This window comes from Oncorhynchus masou, unplaced genomic scaffold, assembly GCF_036934945.1.
Source record: "Oncorhynchus masou masou isolate Uvic2021 unplaced genomic scaffold, UVic_Omas_1.1 unplaced_scaffold_2015, whole genome shotgun sequence".
NCBI lineage: Eukaryota > Metazoa > Chordata > Actinopteri > Salmoniformes > Salmonidae > Oncorhynchus > Oncorhynchus masou.
Window position 1 is genome coordinate 50,001 of NW_027008504.1, and position 19,879 is coordinate 69,879.

At 50.8% G+C, this 19,879-nt stretch overlaps 1 protein-coding gene across 1 annotated transcript in view; it reads right to left on the reverse strand.

Annotated features, from left to right (window-relative positions):
• The window catches only part of LOC135532768 (protein Atg16l2-like), a gene marked incomplete at its 5' end in the record, with an annotated part of 54,677 nt that overhangs the window by 17,637 nt on the left and 17,161 nt on the right, over positions 1 to 19,879 (reverse strand). The window contains one exon of the mRNA XM_064960205.1: positions 16,977 to 17,024. Within this exon, the coding sequence (XP_064816277.1) occupies positions 16,977 to 17,024 (48 nt within the window). The remainder of the gene's footprint in view (positions 1 to 16,976; positions 17,025 to 19,879) is intronic.

Here is a 19,879-nt window from a genome sequence, read left to right on the forward strand (position 1 = left end):
AACTGAGGGAAACTAAGGGTTTAAATACAATCAGGGGAAACGAGGTACAGGTGCAAATAATAATGGGGAACAAGGGAAAAAACATAAGGTCAAAAAGCACAATGGGGGCATCTAGTGACCAAAACCCGGAACAACCCTGGCCAAATCCTGACAAATATTATTCTCTAATACTACTCACACACTAATATTATTCACTAATATTATTCACTAATACTAGTCACACACAAATATTATTCTCTAAAATTATTCACTAATACTACTCACACACTAATATTATTCACTAAAATTATTCACTAATACTACTCACACACAAATATTATTCTCTAAAATTATTCACTAATACTACGCACACACTGATATTATTCACTAATATTATTCACTAATACTACTCACACACAAATATTATTCACTAATACTACTCACACACAAATATTATTCTCTAAAATTATTCACTAATACTACTCACACACAAATATTATTCTCTAATATTATTCACTAATACTAGTCACACACAAATATTATTCACTAATACTACTCACACACAAATATTATTCACTAATACTACTCACACACAAATATTATTCACTAATACTACTCACACACAAATATTATTCACTAATATTATTCACTGATACTACTCACACACAAATATTATTCACTAATACTACTCACACACAAATATTATTCACTAATACTACTCACACACTAATATTATTTACTAATATTATTCACTGTTACTACTCACACACAAATATTATTCACTGATACTACTCACACACTAATATTATTCACTAATATTATTCACTGATACTACTCACACACAAATATTATTCACTAATACTACTCACACACTAATATTACTCACTAATACTACTCACACACACAGATATTATTCACTAATATTAGACACTAATATTAAATACTAATATGACTCACTAATATTCCACAGTAATACTACACACTAATACGACACACTAGTATTACACAAGGGCATACTGTAGCTGATGTTACCCCCATTATTATTCAGTAGACTACAGATTCATCACAAAAGCAGCCAGACAGAGACAGACATCCAGCCAGACAGAGACAGACATCCAGACAGAGAGGCAGACATCCAGACAGACATGTAGCCAGGGATATGTAGCCAGGGATAAGGAGCCAGGGATATGGAACCAGGGATATGTAGCCAGGGATATGGAGCCAGAAATATATAGCCAGGGATATGGAGCCAGGGATATGGAGCCAGGGATATGGAGCCAGGGATATGGAACCAGGGATTTGGAGCCAGAAATATATAGCCAGGGATATGTAGCCAGGGATAAGGAGCCAGGGATATGGAACCAGGGATATGTAGCCAGGGATATGGAGCCAGGGATTTGGAGCCAGAAATATATAGCCAGGGATATGGAGCCAGGGATATGTAGCCAGGGATATGGAGCCAGGGATATGGAACCAGGGATATGTAGCCAGGGATATGGAGCCAGGGATATGTAGCCAGGGATATGGAGCCAGGGATATGTAGCCAGGGAAATGGAGCCAGGGATATGGAGCCAGGGATATGGAGCCAGGGATATGGAGCCAGGGATATGGAGCCAGGGATATGGAGCCAGGGATATGGAGCCAGGGATATGGAGCCAGGGATATGTAGCCAGGGATATGGAGCCAGGGATATGTAGCCAGGGATATGTAGCCAGGGATATGGAGCCAGGGATATGTAGCCAGGGATATGGAGCCAGGGATATGGAGCCAGGGATATGGAGCCAGGGATATGGAGCCAGGGATATGGAGCCAGGGATATGTAGCCAGGGATATGGAGCCAGGGATATGTAGCCAGGGATATGTAGCCAGGGATATGGAGCCAGGGATATGGAGCCAGAAATATATAGCCAGGGATATGGAGCCAGGGATATGGAGCCAGGGATATGTAGCCAGGGATATGTAGCCAGGGATATGGAGCCAGGGATATGGAGCCAGGGATATGTAGCCAGGGATATGTAGCCAGGGATATGGAGCCAGGGATATGGAGCCAGGGATATGGAGCCAGAAATATATAGCCAGGGATATGGAGCCAGGGATATATAGCCAGGGATATATAGCCAGGGATATGGAGCCAGGGATATGGAGCCAGGGATATGGAGCCAGGGATTTGGAGCCAGAAATATATAGCCAGGGATATGGAGCCAGGGATATGGAGCCAGGGATATGGAGCCAGGGATATGGAGCCAGGGATATGTAGCCAGGGATATGGAGCCAGGGATATGGAGCCAGGGATATGGAGCCAGAAATATATAGCCAGGGATATGGAGCCAGGGATATATAGCCAGGGATATATAGCCAGGGATATGGAGCCAGGGATATGGAGCCAGGGATATGGAGCCAGGGATTTGGAGCCAGAAATATATAGCCAGGGATATGGAGCCAGGGATATGGAGCCAGGGATATGGAGCCAGGGATATGGAGCCAGGGATATGTAGCCAGGGATATGGAGCCAGGGATATGTAGCCAGGGATATGGAGCCAGGGATATGGAGCCAGGGATATGGAGCCAGAAATATATAGCCAGGGATATGGAGCCAGGGATATATAGCCAGGGATATATAGCCAGGGATATGGAGCCAGGGATATGGAGCCAGGGATATGGAGCCAGGGATTTGGAGCCAGAAATATATAGCCAGGGATATGGAGCCAGGGATATGGAGCCAGGGATATGGAGCCAGGGATATGGAGCCAGGGATATGTAGCCAGGGATATGGAGCCAGGGATATGTAGCCAGGGATATGGAGCCAGGGATAAGGAGCCAGGGATAAGGAGCCAGGGATATGGAGCCAGGGATATGTAGCCAGGGATATGTAGCCAGGGATATGTAGCCAGGGATATGGAGCCAGGGATATGTAGCCAGGGATATGTAGCCAGGGATATGTAGCCAGGGATATGTAGCCAGGGATATGGAGCCAGGGATATGGAGCCAGAAATATATAGCCAGGGATATGTAGCCAGGGATATGTAGCCAGGGATATGTAGCCAGGGATATGTAGCCAGGGATATGTAGCCAGGGATAAGGAGCCAGGGATATGGAGCCAGGGATATGTAGCTAGGGATATGGAGCCAGGGATATGTAGCCAGGGATATGTAGCCAGGGATATGTAGCTAGGGATATGGAGCCAGGGATATGGAGCCAGGGATATGGAGCCAGGGATATGGAGCCAGGGATATGGAGCCAGGGATATGGAGCCAGGGATATGGAGCCAGGGATATGTAGCCAGGGATATGTAGCCAGGGATATGGAGCCAGGGATATGGAGCCAGGGATAAGGAGCCAGGGATATATAGCCAGGGATATGTAGCCAGGGATATGGAGCCAGGGATATATAGCCAGGGATATGGCGCCAGGGATAAGGAGCCAGAAATATATAGCCAGGGATATGGAGCCAGGGATATGGAGCCAGGGATATGGAGCCAGGGATATGTAGCCAGGGATATGTAGCCAGGGATATGTAGCCAGGGATAAGGAGCCATGGATATGAGGCCAGGGATAACCAGCCAGGGAGATGTAGCCAGGGATATGTAGCCAGGGATATGTAGCCATGGCAGGTTTCTACTTCTTTCTTGAAAGAAGTAGAAACTGTTTCTTCTGTTGAAGCTGGCAGACGCTTACATTTTGGGATGCATTATTTACAATATCTATCGATCTCTAGATAAAAGAGGCTGGGATTGGTTGGACCAAACACTGCTCTGACACGCAGTCTGGGGTTGGTTGGACCAAACTCTGCTCTGACACGGCAGTCTGGGATTGGCTGGACCAAACGCTGCTCTGACACGGCAGTCTGGGATTGGTTGGACCAAACTCTGCTCTGACATGGCAGTCTGGGATTGGTTGGAACAAACGCTGCTCTGACATGGCAGTCTGGGATTGGTTGGACAAAACTCTGCTCTGACATGGGAGTCTGGGATCGGTTGGACCAAACTCTGCTCTGACATGGCAGTCTGGGATTGGTTGGAACAAACGCTGCTCTGACATGGCAGTCTGGGATTGGTTGGACAAAACGCTGCTCTGACATGGCAGTCTGGGATCGGTTGGACCAAACTCTGCTCTGACACGCAGTCTGGGATTGGTTGGACCAAACTCTGCTCTGACATGGCAGTCTGGGATTGGTTGGACCAAACGCTGCTCTGACATGGCAGTCTGGGATTGGTTGGAACAAACGCTGCTCTGACATGGCAGTCTGGGATTGGTTGGAACAAACGCTGCTCTGACATGGCAGTCTGGGATTGGTTGGAACAAACGCTGCTCTGACACGGCAGTCTGGGATTGGTTGGAACAAACGCTGCTCTGACACGGCAGTCTGGGATTGGTTGGAACAAACGCTGCTCTGACACGGCAGTCTGGGACTGGTTGGAACAAACGCTGCTCTGACACGGCAGTCTGGGATTGGTTGGAACAAACGCTGCTCTGACACGGCAGTCTGGGATTGGTTGGAACAAACGCTGCTCTGACACGGCAGTCTGGGATTGGTTGGAACAAACGCTGCTCTGACATGGCAGTCTGGCATGGTGCTATTGATATCTGTAGCCAGCTGAGCCTTGGAGAGACACAGCGAAATAAGAAGTGACTGTTCCACTCCCTTAGGACATTATAAAACCTTGTACCACAGGACGCTGTACCATCCTGTACCATCCTACAGACTGTGTTGTACCACAGGGTCCTGTACCATCCTGTACCATCCTACAGACTGTGTTGTACCATAGGGTCTTGTACCATCCTGTACCATCCTACAGACTGTGTTGTACCCCAGGGTCCTGTACCATCCTACAGACTGTGTTGTACCACAGGGTCCTGTACCATCCTACAGACTGTGTTGTACCCCAGGGTCCTGTACCATCCTGTACCATCCTACAGACTGTGTTGTACCACAGGGTCCTGTACCATCCTGTACCATCCTACAGACTGTGTTGTACCCCAGGGTCTTGTACCATCCTACAGACTGTGTTGTACCCCAGGGTCCTGTACCATCCTGTATCATCCTACAGACTGTGTTGTACCCCAGGGTCCTGTACCATCCTGTACCATCCTACAGACTGTGTTGTACCACAGGGTCCTGTACCATCCTACAGACTGTGTTGTACCACAGGGTCCTGTATCATCCTACAGACTGTGTTGTACCACGGGGTCCTGTACCATCCTGTACCATCCTACAGACTGTGTTGTACCCCAGGGTCCTGTATCATCCTACAGACTGTGTTGTACCCCAGGGTCCTGTACCATCCTACAGACTGTGTTGTACCCCAGGGTCCTGTACCATCCTGTACCATCCTACAGACTGTGTTGTACCCCAGGGTCCTGTACCATCCTACAGACTGTGTTGTACCCCAGGGTCCTGTACCATCCTACAGACTGTGTTGTACCCCAGGGTCCTGTACCATCCTACAGACTGTGTTGTACCCCAGGGTCCTGTACCATCCTACAGACTGTGTTGTACCACAGGGTCCTGTACCATCTACAGACTGTGTTGTACCACAGGGTCCTGTACCATCCTACAGACTGTGTTGTACCACAGGGTCCTGTACCATCCTGTACCATCCTACAGACTGTGTTGTACCCCAGGGTCCTGTACCATCCTGTACCATCCTACAGACTGTGTTGTACCCCAGGGTCCTGTACCATCCTACAGACTGTGTTGTACCACAGGGTCCTGTACCATCCTACAGACTGTGTTGTACCCCAGGGTCCTGTACCATCCTACAGACTGTGTTGTACCCCAGGGTCCTGTACCATCCTACAGACTGTGTTGTACCCCAGGGTCCTGTACCATCCTACAGACTGTGTTGTACCACAGGGTCCTGTACCATCCTACAGACTGTGTTGTACCACAGGGTCCTGTACCATCCTGTACCATCCTACAGACTGTGTTGTACCACAGGGTCCTGTACCATCCTACAGACTGTGTTGTACCCCAGGGTCCTGTACCATCCTACAGACTGTGTTGTACCACAGGGTCCTGTACCATCCTACAGACTGTGTTGTACCCCAGGGTCCTGTACCATCCTACAGACTGTGTTGTACCACGGGGTCCTGTACCATCCTGTACCATCCTACAGACTGTGTTGTACCCCAGGGTCCTGTACCATCCTACAGACTGTGTTGTACCACGGGGTCCTGTACCATCCTGTACCATCCTACAGACTGTGTTGTACCCCAGGGTCCTGTACCATCCTACAGACTGTGTTGTACCACAGGGTCCTGTACCATCCTGTACCATCCTACAGACTGTGTTGTACCCCAGGGTCCTGTACCATCCTACAGACTGTGTTGTACCCCAGGGTCCTGTACCATCCTACAGACTGTGTTGTACCACAGGGTCCTGTACCATCCTACAGACTGTGTTGTACCCCAGGGTCCTGTACCATCCTACAGACTGTGTTGTACCACGGGGTCCTGTACCATCCTGTACCATCCTACAGACTGTGTTGTACCCCAGGGTCCTGTACCATCGTACAGACTGTGTTGTAACCCAGGGTCCTGTACCATCCTACAGACTGTGTTGTACCCCAGGGTCCTGTACCATCCTGTACCATCCTACAGACTGTGTTGTACCCCAGGGTCCTGTACCATCGTACAGACTGTGTTGTAACCCAGGGTCCTGTACCATCCTACAGACTGTGTTGTAACCCAGGGTCCTGTACCATCGTACAGACTGTGTTGTAACCCAGGGTCCTGTACCATCCTACAGACTGTGTTGTACCACAGGGTCCTGTACCATCCTACAGACTGTGTTGTACCACAGGGTCCTGTACCATCCTGTACCATCCTACAGACTGTGTTGTAACACAGGGACCTGTACCATCCTACAGACTGTGTTGTACCCCAGGGTCCTGTACCATCCTACAGACTGTGTTGTACCCCAGGGTCCTGTACCATCCTACAGACTGTGTTGTACCACAGGGTCCTGTACCATCCTACAGACTGTGTTGTACCCCAGGGTCCTGTACCATCCTGTACCATCCTACAGACTGTGTTGTACCACAGGGTCCTGTACCATCTGACAGACTGTGTTGTACCCCAGGGTCCTGAACCATCCTACAGACTGTGTTGTACCCCAGGGTCCTGTACCATCCTGTACCATCCTACAGACTGTGTTGTACCCCAGGGTCCTGAACCATCCTACAGACTGTGTTGTACCCCAGGGTCCTGTACCATCCTGTACCATCCTACAGACTGTGTTGTAACCCAGGGTCCTGTACCATCTGACAGACTGTGTTGTACCCCAGGGTCCTGAACCATCTGACAGACTGTGTTGTACCCCAGGGTCCTGAACCATCCTACAGACTGTGTTGTACCCCAGGGTCCTGTACCATCCTACAGACTGTGTTGTACCACAGGGTCCTGTACCATCCTACAGATTGTGTTGTACCACAGGGTCCTGTATCATCCTGTACCATCCTACAGACTGTGTTGTAACACAGGGTCCTGTACCATCCTGTACCATCCTACAGACTGTGTTGTACCCCAGGGTCCTGTACCATCCTGTACCATCCTACAGACTGTGTTGTACCACAGGGTCCTGTACCATCCTGTACCATCCTACAGACTGTGTTGTACCACAGGGTCCTGTACCATCCTGTACCATCCTACAGACTGTGTTGTACCCCAGGGTCCTGTACCATCCTACAGACTGTGTTGTACCCCAGGGTCCTGTACCATCCTACAGACTGTGTTGTACCCCAGGGTCCTGTACCATCCTGTACAATCCTACAGACTGTGTTGTACCCCAGGGTCCTGTACCATCCTGTACCATCCTACAGACTGTGTTGTACCCCAGGGTCCTGTACCATCCTACAGACTGTGTTGTACCACAGGGTCCTGTACCATCTACAGACTGTGTTGTACCACAGGGTCCTGTACCATCCTACAGACTGTGTTGTACCCCAGGGTCCTGTACCATCCTGTACCATCCTACAGACTGTGTTGTACCCCAGGGTCCTGTACCATCCTACAGACTGTGTTGTACCACAGGGTCCTGTACCATCCTACAGACTGTGTTGTACCACAGGGTCCTGTACCATCCTACAGACTGTGTTGTACCCCAGGGTCCTGTACCATCCTACAGACTGTGTTGTACCCCAGGGTCCTGTACCATCCTACAGACTGTGTTGTACCACAGGGTCCTGTAGCATCCTACAGACTGTGTTGTACCCCAGGGTCCTGTACCATCCTACAGACTGTGTTGTACCCCAGGGTCCTGTATCATCCTACAGACTGTGTTGTATCACAGGGTCCTGTACCATCCTACAGACTGTGTTGTATCACAGGGTCCTGTACCATCCTACAGACTGTGTTGTACCCCAGGGTCCTGTACCATCTACAGACTGTGTTGTACCCCAGGGTCCTGTACCATCCTGTACCATCCTACAGACTGTGTTGTACCACAGGGTCCTGTACCATCCTACAGACTGTGTTGTACCCCAGGGTCCTGTACCATCCTACAGACTGTGTTGTACCACAGGGTCCTGTACCATCCTGTACCATCCTACAGACTGTGTTGTAACCCAGGGTCCTGTACCATCCTACAGACTGGGTTGTAACACAGGGACCTGTACCATCCTACAGACTGTGTTGTACCACAGGGTCCTGTACCATCCTACAGACTGTGTTGTACCCCAGGGTCCTGTACCATCCTACAGACTGTGTTGTACCCCAGGGTCCTGTACCATCCTACAGACTGTGTTGTACCACAGGGTCCTGTACCATCCTACAGACTGTGTTGTATCACAGGGTCCTGTACCATCCTACAGACTGTGTTGTACCCCAGGGTCCTGTACCATCCTACAGACTGTGTTGTACCCCAGGGTCCTGTACCATCCTACAGACTGTGTTATACCCCAGGGTCCTGTACCATCCTGTACCATCCTACAGACTGTGTTGTACCCCAGGGTCCTGTACCATCCTACAGACTGTGTTGTAACACAGGGACCTGTACCATCCTACAGACTGTGTTGTACCCCAGGGTCCTGTACCATCCTACAGACTGTGTTGTACCCCAGGGTCCTGTACCATCCTACAGACTGTGTTGTACCACAGGGTCCTGTACCATCCTACAGACTGTGTTGTACCCCAGGGTCCTGTACCATCCTGTACCATCCTACAGACTGTGTTGTACCACAGGGTCCTGTACCATCTGACAGACTGTGTTGTACCCCAGGGTCCTGAACCATCCTACAGACTGTGTTGTACCCCAGGGTCCTGTACCATCCTGTACCATCCTACAGACTGTGTTGTACCCCAGGGTCCTGAACCATCCTACAGACTGTGTTGTACCCCAGGGTCCTGTACCATCCTGTACCATCCTACAGACTGTGTTGTAACCCAGGGTCCTGTACCATCTGACAGACTGTGTTGTACCCCAGGGTCCTGAACCATCTGACAGACTGTGTTGTACCCCAGGGTCCTGAACCATCCTACAGACTGTGTTGTACCCCAGGGTCCTGTACCATCCTACAGACTGTGTTGTACCACAGGGTCCTGTACCATCCTACAGATTGTGTTGTACCACAGGGTCCTGTATCATCCTGTACCATCCTACAGACTGTGTTGTAACACAGGGTCCTGTACCATCCTGTACCATCCTACAGACTGTGTTGTACCCCAGGGTCCTGTACCATCCTGTACCATCCTACAGACTGTGTTGTACCACAGGGTCCTGTACCATCCTGTACCATCCTACAGACTGTGTTGTACCACAGGGTCCTGTACCATCCTGTACCATCCTACAGACTGTGTTGTACCCCAGGGTCCTGTACCATCCTACAGACTGTGTTGTACCCCAGGGTCCTGTACCATCCTACAGACTGTGTTGTACCCCAGGGTCCTGTACCATCCTGTACAATCCTACAGACTGTGTTGTACCCCAGGGTCCTGTACCATCCTGTACCATCCTACAGACTGTGTTGTACCCCAGGGTCCTGTACCATCCTACAGACTGTGTTGTACCACAGGGTCCTGTACCATCTACAGACTGTGTTGTACCACAGGGTCCTGTACCATCCTACAGACTGTGTTGTACCCCAGGGTCCTGTACCATCCTACAGACTGTGTTGTACCACAGGGTCCTGTACCATCCTACAGACTGTGTTGTACCACAGGGTCCTGTACCATCCTACAGACTGTGTTGTACCCCAGGGTCCTGTACCATCCTACAGACTGTGTTGTACCCCAGGGTCCTGTACCATCCTACAGACTGTGTTGTACCACAGGGTCCTGTACCATCCTACAGACTGTGTTGTACCCCAGGGTCCTGTACCATCCTACAGACTGTGTTGTACCCCAGGGTCCTGTATCATCCTACAGACTGTGTTGTATCACAGGGTCCTGTACCATCCTACAGACTGTGTTGTATCACAGGGTCCTGTACCATCCTACAGACTGTGTTGTACCCCAGGGTCCTGTACCATCTACAGACTGTGTTGTACCCCAGGGTCCTGTACCATCCTGTACCATCCTACAGACTGTGTTGTACCCCAGGGTCCTGTACCATCCTACAGACTGTGTTGTACCACAGGGTCCTGTACCATCCTGTACCATCCTACAGACTGTGTTGTAACCCAGGGTCCTGTACCATCCTACAGACTGGGTTGTAACACAGGGACCTGTACCATCCTACAGACTGTGTTGTACCACAGGGTCCTGTACCATCCTACAGACTGTGTTGTACCCCAGGGTCCTGTACCATCCTACAGACTGTGTTGTACCCCAGGGTCCTGTACCATCCTACAGACTGTGTTGTACCACAGGGTCCTGTACCATCCTACAGACTGTGTTGTATCACAGGGTCCTGTACCATCCTACAGACTGTGTTGTACCCCAGGGTCCTGTACCATCCTACAGACTGTGTTGTACCCCAGGGTCCTGTACCATCCTACAGACTGTGTTATACCCCAGGGTCCTGTACCATCCTGTACCATCCTACAGACTGTGTTGTATCACAGGGTCCTGTACCATCCTACAGACTGTGTTGTACCCCAGGGTCCTGTACCATCCTACAGACTGTGTTGTACCCCAGGGTCCTGTACCATCCTACAGACTGTGTTGTACCCCAGGGTCCTGTACCATCCTACAGACTGTGTTGTACCACAGGGTCCTGTACCATCCTACAGACTGTGTTGTACCCCAGGGTCCTGTACCATCCTGTACCATCCTACAGACTGTGTTGTACCACAGGGTCCTGTACCATCTGACAGACTGTGTTGTACCCCAGGGTCCTGAACCATCCTACAGACTGTGTTGTACCCCAGGGTCCTGTACCATCCTGTACCATCCTACAGACTGTGTTGTACCCCAGGGTCCTGAACCATCCTACAGACTGTGTTGTACCCCAGGGTCCTGTACCATCCTGTACCATCCTACAGACTGTGTTGTAACCCAGGGTCCTGTACCATCTGACAGACTGTGTTGTACCCCAGGGTCCTGAACCATCTGACAGACTGTGTTGTACCCCAGGGTCCTGAACCATCCTACAGACTGTGTTGTACCCCAGGGTCCTGTACCATCCTACAGACTGTGTTGTACCACAGGGTCCTGTACCATCCTACAGATTGTGTTGTACCACAGGGTCCTGTATCATCCTGTACCATCCTACAGACTGTGTTGTAACACAGGGTCCTGTACCATCCTGTACCATCCTACAGACTGTGTTGTACCCCAGGGTCCTGTACCATCCTGTACCATCCTACAGACTGTGTTGTACCACAGGGTCCTGTACCATCCTGTACCATCCTACAGACTGTGTTGTACCACAGGGTCCTGTACCATCCTGTACCATCCTACAGACTGTGTTGTACCCCAGGGTCCTGTACCATCCTACAGACTGTGTTGTACCCCAGGGTCCTGTACCATCCTACAGACTGTGTTGTACCCCAGGGTCCTGTACCATCCTGTACCATCCTACAGACTGTGTTGTACCCCAGGGTCCTGTACCATCCTACAGACTGTGTTGTACCACAGGGTCCTGTACCATCTACAGACTGTGTTGTACCACAGGGTCCTGTACCATCCTACAGACTGTGTTGTACCCCAGGGTCCTGTACCATCCTGTACCATCCTACAGACTGTGTTGTACCCCAGGGTCCTGTACCATCCTACAGACTGTGTTGTACCACAGGGTCCTGTACCATCCTACAGACTGTGTTGTACCACAGGGTCCTGTACCATCCTACAGACTGTGTTGTACCCCAGGGTCCTGTACCATCCTACAGACTGTGTTGTACCCCAGGGTCCTGTACCATCCTACAGACTGTGTTGTACCACAGGGTCCTGTACCATCCTACAGACTGTGTTGTACCCCAGGGTCCTGTACCATCCTACAGACTGTGTTGTACCCCAGGGTCCTGTATCATCCTACAGACTGTGTTGTATCACAGGGTCCTGTACCATCCTACAGACTGTGTTGTATCACAGGGTCCTGTACCATCCTACAGACTGTGTTGTACCCCAGGGTCCTGTACCATCTACAGACTGTGTTGTACCCCAGGGTCCTGTACCATCCTACAGACTGTGTTGTACCACAGGGTCCTGTACCATCCTACAGACTGTGTTGTACCCCAGGGTCCTGTACCATCCTACAGACTGTGTTGTACCACAGGGTCCTGTACCATCCTGTACCATCCTACAGACTGTGTTGTAACCCAGGGTCCTGTACCATCCTACAGACTGGGTTGTAACACAGGGACCTGTACCATCCTACAGACTGTGTTGTACCACAGGGTCCTGTACCATCCTACAGACTGTGTTGTACCCCAGGGTCCTGTACCATCCTACAGACTGTGTTGTACCCCAGGGTCCTGTACCATCCTACAGACTGTGTTGTACCACAGGGTCCTGTACCATCCTACAGACTGTGTTGTATCACAGGGTCCTGTACCATCCTACAGACTGTGTTGTACCCCAGGGTCCTGTACCATCCTACAGACTGTGTTGTACCCCAGGGTCCTGTATCATCCTACAGACTGTGTTGTATCACAGGGTCCTGTACCATCCTACAGACTGTGTTGTACCACAGGGTCCTGTACCATCCTACAGACTGTGTTGTACCCCAGGGTCCTGTACCATCCTACAGACTGTGTTGTATCACAGGGTCCTGTACCATCCTACAGACTGTGTTGTATCACAGGGTCCTGTACCATCCTACAGACTGTGTTGTACCCCAGGGTCCTGTACCATCTACAGACTGTGTTGTACCCCAGGGTCCTGTACCATCCTGTACCATCCTACAGACTGTGTTGTACCCCAGGGTCCTGTACCATCCTACAGACTGTGTTGTACCACAGGGTCCTGTACCATCCTGTACCATCCTACAGACTGTGTTGTAACCCAGGGTCCTGTACCATCCTACAGACTGGGTTGTAACACAGGGACCTGTACCATCCTACAGACTGTGTTGTACCACAGGGTCCTGTACCATCCTACAGACTGTGTTGTACCCCAGGGTCCTGTACCATCCTACAGACTGTGTTGTACCCCAGGGTCCTGTACCATCCTACAGACTGTGTTGTACCACAGGGTCCTGTACCATCCTACAGACTGTGTTGTATCACAGGGTCCTGTACCATCCTACAGACTGTGTTGTACCCCAGGGTCCTGTACCATCCTACAGACTGTGTTGTACCCCAGGGTCCTGTACCATCCTACAGACTGTGTTATACCCCAGGGTCCTGTACCATCCTGTACCATCCTACAGACTGTGTTGTATCACAGGGTCCTGTACCATCCTACAGACTGTGTTGTACCCCAGGGTCCTGTACCATCCTACAGACTGTGTTGTACCCCAGGGTCCTGTACCATCCTACAGACTGTGTTGTACCCCAGGGTCCTGTACCATCCTACAGACTGTGTTGTACCACAGGGTCCTGTACCATCCTACAGACTGTGTTGTACCCCAGGGTCCTGTACCATCCTGTACCATCCTACAGACTGTGTTGTACCACAGGGTCCTGTACCATCTGACAGACTGTGTTGTACCCCAGGGTCCTGAACCATCCTACAGACTGTGTTGTACCCCAGGGTCCTGTACCATCCTGTACCATCCTACAGACTGTGTTGTACCCCAGGGTCCTGAACCATCCTACAGACTGTGTTGTACCCCAGGGTCCTGTACCATCCTGTACCATCCTACAGACTGTGTTGTAACCCAGGGTCCTGTACCATCTGACAGACTGTGTTGTACCCCAGGGTCCTGAACCATCTGACAGACTGTGTTGTACCCCAGGGTCCTGAACCATCCTACAGACTGTGTTGTACCCCAGGGTCCTGTACCATCCTACAGACTGTGTTGTACCACAGGGTCCTGTACCATCCTACAGATTGTGTTGTACCACAGGGTCCTGTATCATCCTGTACCATCCTACAGACTGTGTTGTAACACAGGGTCCTGTACCATCCTGTACCATCCTACAGACTGTGTTGTACCCCAGGGTCCTGTACCATCCTGTACCATCCTACAGACTGTGTTGTACCACAGGGTCCTGTACCATCCTGTACCATCCTACAGACTGTGTTGTACCACAGGGTCCTGTACCATCCTGTACCATCCTACAGACTGTGTTGTACCCCAGGGTCCTGTACCATCCTACAGACTGTGTTGTACCCCAGGGTCCTGTACCATCCTACAGACTGTGTTGTACCCCAGGGTCCTGTACCATCCTGTACCATCCTACAGACTGTGTTGTACCCCAGGGTCCTGTACCATCCTACAGACTGTGTTGTACCACAGGGTCCTGTACCATCTACAGACTGTGTTGTACCACAGGGTCCTGTACCATCCTACAGACTGTGTTGTACCCCAGGGTCCTGTACCATCCTGTACCATCCTACAGACTGTGTTGTACCCCAGGGTCCTGTACCATCCTACAGACTGTGTTGTACCACAGGGTCCTGTACCATCCTACAGACTGTGTTGTACCACAGGGTCCTGTACCATCCTACAGACTGTGTTGTACCCCAGGGTCCTGTACCATCCTACAGACTGTGTTGTACCCCAGGGTCCTGTACCATCCTACAGACTGTGTTGTACCACAGGGTCCTGTACCATCCTACAGACTGTGTTGTACCCCAGGGTCCTGTACCATCCTACAGACTGTGTTGTACCCCAGGGTCCTGTATCATCCTACAGACTGTGTTGTATCACAGGGTCCTGTACCATCCTACAGACTGTGTTGTATCACAGGGTCCTGTACCATCCTACAGACTGTGTTGTACCCCAGGGTCCTGTACCATCTACAGACTGTGTTGTACCCCAGGGTCCTGTACCATCCTGTACCATCCTACAGACTGTGTTGTACCACAGGGTCCTGTACCATCCTACAGACTGTGTTGTACCCCAGGGTCCTGTACCATCCTACAGACTGTGTTGTACCACAGGGTCCTGTACCATCCTGTACCATCCTACAGACTGTGTTGTAACCCAGGGTCCTGTACCATCCTACAGACTGGGTTGTAACACAGGGACCTGTACCATCCTACAGACTGTGTTGTACCACAGGGTCCTGTACCATCCTACAGACTGTGTTGTACCCCAGGGTCCTGTACCATCCTACAGACTGTGTTGTACCCCAGGGTCCTGTACCATCCTACAGACTGTGTTGTACCACAGGGTCCTGTACCATCCTACAGACTGTGTTGTATCACAGGGTCCTGTACCATCCTACAGACTGTGTTGTACCCCAGGGTCCTGTACCATCCTACAGACTGTGTTGTACCCCAGGGTCCTGTATCATCCTACAGACTGTGTTGTATCACAGGGTCCTGTACCATCCTACAGACTGTGTTGTACCACAGGGTCCTGTACCATCCTACAGACTGTGTTGTACCCCAGGGTCCTGTACCATCCTACAGACTGTGTTGTACCCCAGGGTCCTGTAGCATCCTACAGACTGTGTTGTACCCCAGGGTCCTGTACCATCCTACAGACTGTGTTGTACCCCAGGGTCCTGTACCATCCTACAGACTGTGTTGTACCCCAGGGTCCTGTACCATCTACAGACTGTGTTGTACCCCAGGGTCCTGTACCATCCTGTACCATCCTACAGACTGTGTTGTACCACAGGGTCCTGTACCATCCTACAGACTGTGTTGTACCCCAGGGTCCTGTACCATCCTACAGACTGTGTTGTAACACAGGGTCCTGTACCATCCTGTACCATCCTACAGACTGTGTTGTATCACAGGGTCCTGTACCATCCTACAGACTGTGTTGTACCCCAGGGTCCTGTACCATCCTGTACCATCCTACAGACTGTGTTGTAACCCAGGGTCCTGTACCATCCTACAGACTGTGTTGTACCCCAGGGTCCTGTACCATCCTACAGACTGTGTTGTAACCCAGGGTCCTGTACCATCCTACAGACTGTGTTGTACCCCAGGGTCATGTACCATCCTACAGACTGTGTTGTACCCCAGGGTCCTGTACCATCCTACAGACTGTGTTGTACCCCAGGGTCCTGTACCATCCTACAGACTGTGTTGTAACCCAGGGTCCTGTACCATCCTACAGACTGTGTTGTACCCCAGGGTCCTGTACCATCCTACAGACTTTGTTGTAACCCAGGGTCCTGTACCATCCTACAGACTGTGTTGTACCACAGGGTCCTGTACCATCCTACAGACTGTGTTGTAACCCAGGGTCCTGTACCATCCTACAGACTGTGTTGTACCCCAGGGTCCTGTACCATCCTACAGACTTTGTTGTAACCCAGGGTCCTGTACCATCCTACAGACTGTGTTGTAACCCAGGGTCCTGTACCATCCTACAGACTGTGTTGTACCACAGGGTCCTGTACCATCCTGTACCATCCTACAGACTGTGTTGTACCACAGGGTCCTGTACCATCCTACAGACTGTGTTGTACCACAGGGTCCTGTACCATCCTGTACCATCCCACAGACTGTGTTGTAACACAGGCCCCTAGAGTCAGGGTTAGAGTAAGTGCTCACCTGAATATAGCCTTGGTGCTGTCACAGCCACATTTGAAGCCCTCAGCTCTGAAATGAGAGATAAGGACAGTCATCAGACACACTAACATCCAGGGTTAGTTCTATAGGGGAGGCGAGTCAGGTCAGAGATAGACCAGGGTTAGCTCTATAGGGGAGGAGTCAGGTCAGGGATAGACCAGGGTTAGCTCTATAGGGGAGGAGTCAGGTCAGAGATAGACCAGGGTTAGTTCTATAGGGGAGGAGAGTCAGGTCAGAGATAGACCAGGGTTAGCTCTATAGGGGAGGAGTCAGGTCAGAGATAGACCAGGGTTAGCTCTATAGGGGAGGAGTCAGGTCAGAGATAGACCAGGGTTAGCTCTATAGGGGAGGAGAGTCAGGTCAGAGATAGACCAGGGTTAGTTCTATAGGGGAGGAGTCAGGTCAGAGATAGACCAGGGTTAGCTCTATAGGGGAGGAGAGTCAGGTCAGAGATAGACCAGGGTTAGCTCTATAGGGGAGGAGTCAGGTCAGTTAGCTCTATAGGGGAGGAGAGTCAGGTCAGAGATAGACCAGGGTTAGCTCTATAGGGGAGGAGTTAGGTCAGAGATAGACCAGGGTTAGCTCTATAGGAGAGGAGTCAGGTCAGAGATAGACCAGGGTTAGCTCTATAGGGGAGGCGAGTCAGGTCAGAGATAGACCAGGGTTAGCTCTATAGGGGAGGAGTCAGGTCAGTTAGCTCTATAGGGGAGGAGAGTCACGTCAGAGATAGACCAGGGTTAGCTCTATAGGGGAGGAGGGTCAGGTCAGAGATAGACCAGGGTTAGCTCTATAGGGGAGGAGAGTCACGTCAGAGATAGACCAGGGTTAGCTCTATAGGGGAGGAGGGTCAGGTCAGAGATAGACCAGGGTTAGCTCTATAGGGGAGGAGTCAGGTCAGTTAGATCTATAGGGGAGGAGTTAGGTCAGATAGACCAGGGTTAGCTCTATAGGGGAGGAGAGTCAGGTCAGAGATAGACCAGGGTTAGCTCTATAGGGGAGGAGTCAGGTCAGAGATAGACCAGGGTTAGCTCTATAGGGGAGGAGTCAGGTCAGAGATAGACCAGGGTTAGCTCTATAGGGGAGGAGTCAGGTCAGTTAGCTCAATAGGGGAGGAGAGTCAGGTCAGAGATAGACCAGGGTTAGCTCTATAGGGGAGGAGTCAGGTCAGAGATAGACCAGGGTTAGCTCTATAGGGGAGGAGTCAGGTCAGTTAGCTCTATAGGGGAGGAGTCAGGTCAGAGATAGACCAGGGTTAGCTCTATAGGGGAGGAGTCAGGTCAGTTAGATCTATAGGGGAGGAGTTAGGTCAGATAGACCAGGGTTAGCTCTATAGGGGAGGAGAGTCAGGTCAGAGATAGACCAGGGTTAGCTCTATAGGGGAGGAGTCAGGTCAGTTAGATCTATAGGGGAGGAGTTAGGTCAGATAGACCAGGGTTAGCTCTATAGGGGAGGAGAGTCAGGTCAGAGATAGACCAGGGTTAGCTCTATAGGAGAGGAGTCAGGTCAGAGATAGACCAGGGTTAGCTCTATAGGGGAGGCGAGTCAGGTCAGAGATAGACCAGGGTTAGCTCTATAGGGGAGGAGTCAGGTCAGTTAGCTCTATAGGGGAGGAGAGTCACGTCAGAGATAGACCAGGGTTAGCTCTATAGGGGAGGAGGGTCAGGTCAGAGATAGACCAGGGTTAGCTCTATAGGGGAGGAGAGTCACGTCAGAGATAGACCAGGGTTAGCTCTATAGGGGAGGAGGGTCAGGTCAGAGATAGACCAGGGTTAGCTCTATAGGGGAGGAGTCAGGTCAGTTAGATCTATAGGGGAGGAGTTAGGTCAGATAGACCAGGGTTAGCTCTATAGGGGAGGAGAGTCAGGTCAGAGATAGACCAGGGTTAGCTCTATAGGGGAGGAGTCAGGTCAGAGATAGACCAGGGTTAGCTCTATAGGGGAGGAGTCAGGTCAGAGATAGACCAGGGTTAGCTCTATAGGGGAGGAGTCAGGTCAGTTAGATCTATAGGGGAGGAGTTAGGTCAGATAGACCAGGGTTAGCTCTATAGGGGAGGAGAGTCAGGTCAGAGATAGACCAGGGTTAGCTCTATAGGGGAGGAGTCAGGTCAGAGATAGACCAGGGTTAGCTCTATAGGGGAGGAGTCAGGTCAGAGATAGACCAGGGTTAGCTCTATAGGGGAGGAGTCAGGTCAGAGATAGACCAGGGTTAGCTCTATAGGGGAGGAGTCAGGTCAGTTAGCTCAATAGGGGAGGAGAGTCAGGTCAGAGATAGACCAGGGTTAGCTCTATAGGGGAGGAGTCAGGTCAGTTAGATCTATAGGGGAGGAGTTAGGTCAGATAGACCAGGGTTAGCTCTATAGGGGAGGAGAGTCAGGTCAGAGATAGACCAGGGTTAGCTCTATAGGGGAGGAGAGTCAGGCCAGAGATAGACCAGGGTTAGCTCTATAGGGGAGGAGAGTCAGGTCAGAGATAGACCAGGGTTAGCTCTATAGGGGAGGAGAGTCAGGTCAGAGATAGACCAGGGTTAGTTCTATAGGGGAGGAGAGTCAGGTCAGAGATAGACCAGGGTTAGCTCTATAGGGGAGGAGAGTCAGGTCAGAGATAGACCAGGGTTAGCTCTATAGGGGAGGAGAGTCAGGTCAGAGACCAAAGGCCGGCAGATGGCGATATTGAGTTGTTTCCATCTTACCGTCCGAACACATTGTATGCAGCCGGGCAATACACTGGTATCCCCCGTGGACCGGTTCGTACCTAATACATTCTCCGTTCAGGCTGCGAAGGCATCGATTTCCTCCCGAACTCGATTTAATGGCGAGAAGGTGGGGGAGGGAGAAATATGTGTACTTTTATTTATGAAACACCCTTTTCCATCACCATGCTAAAGAG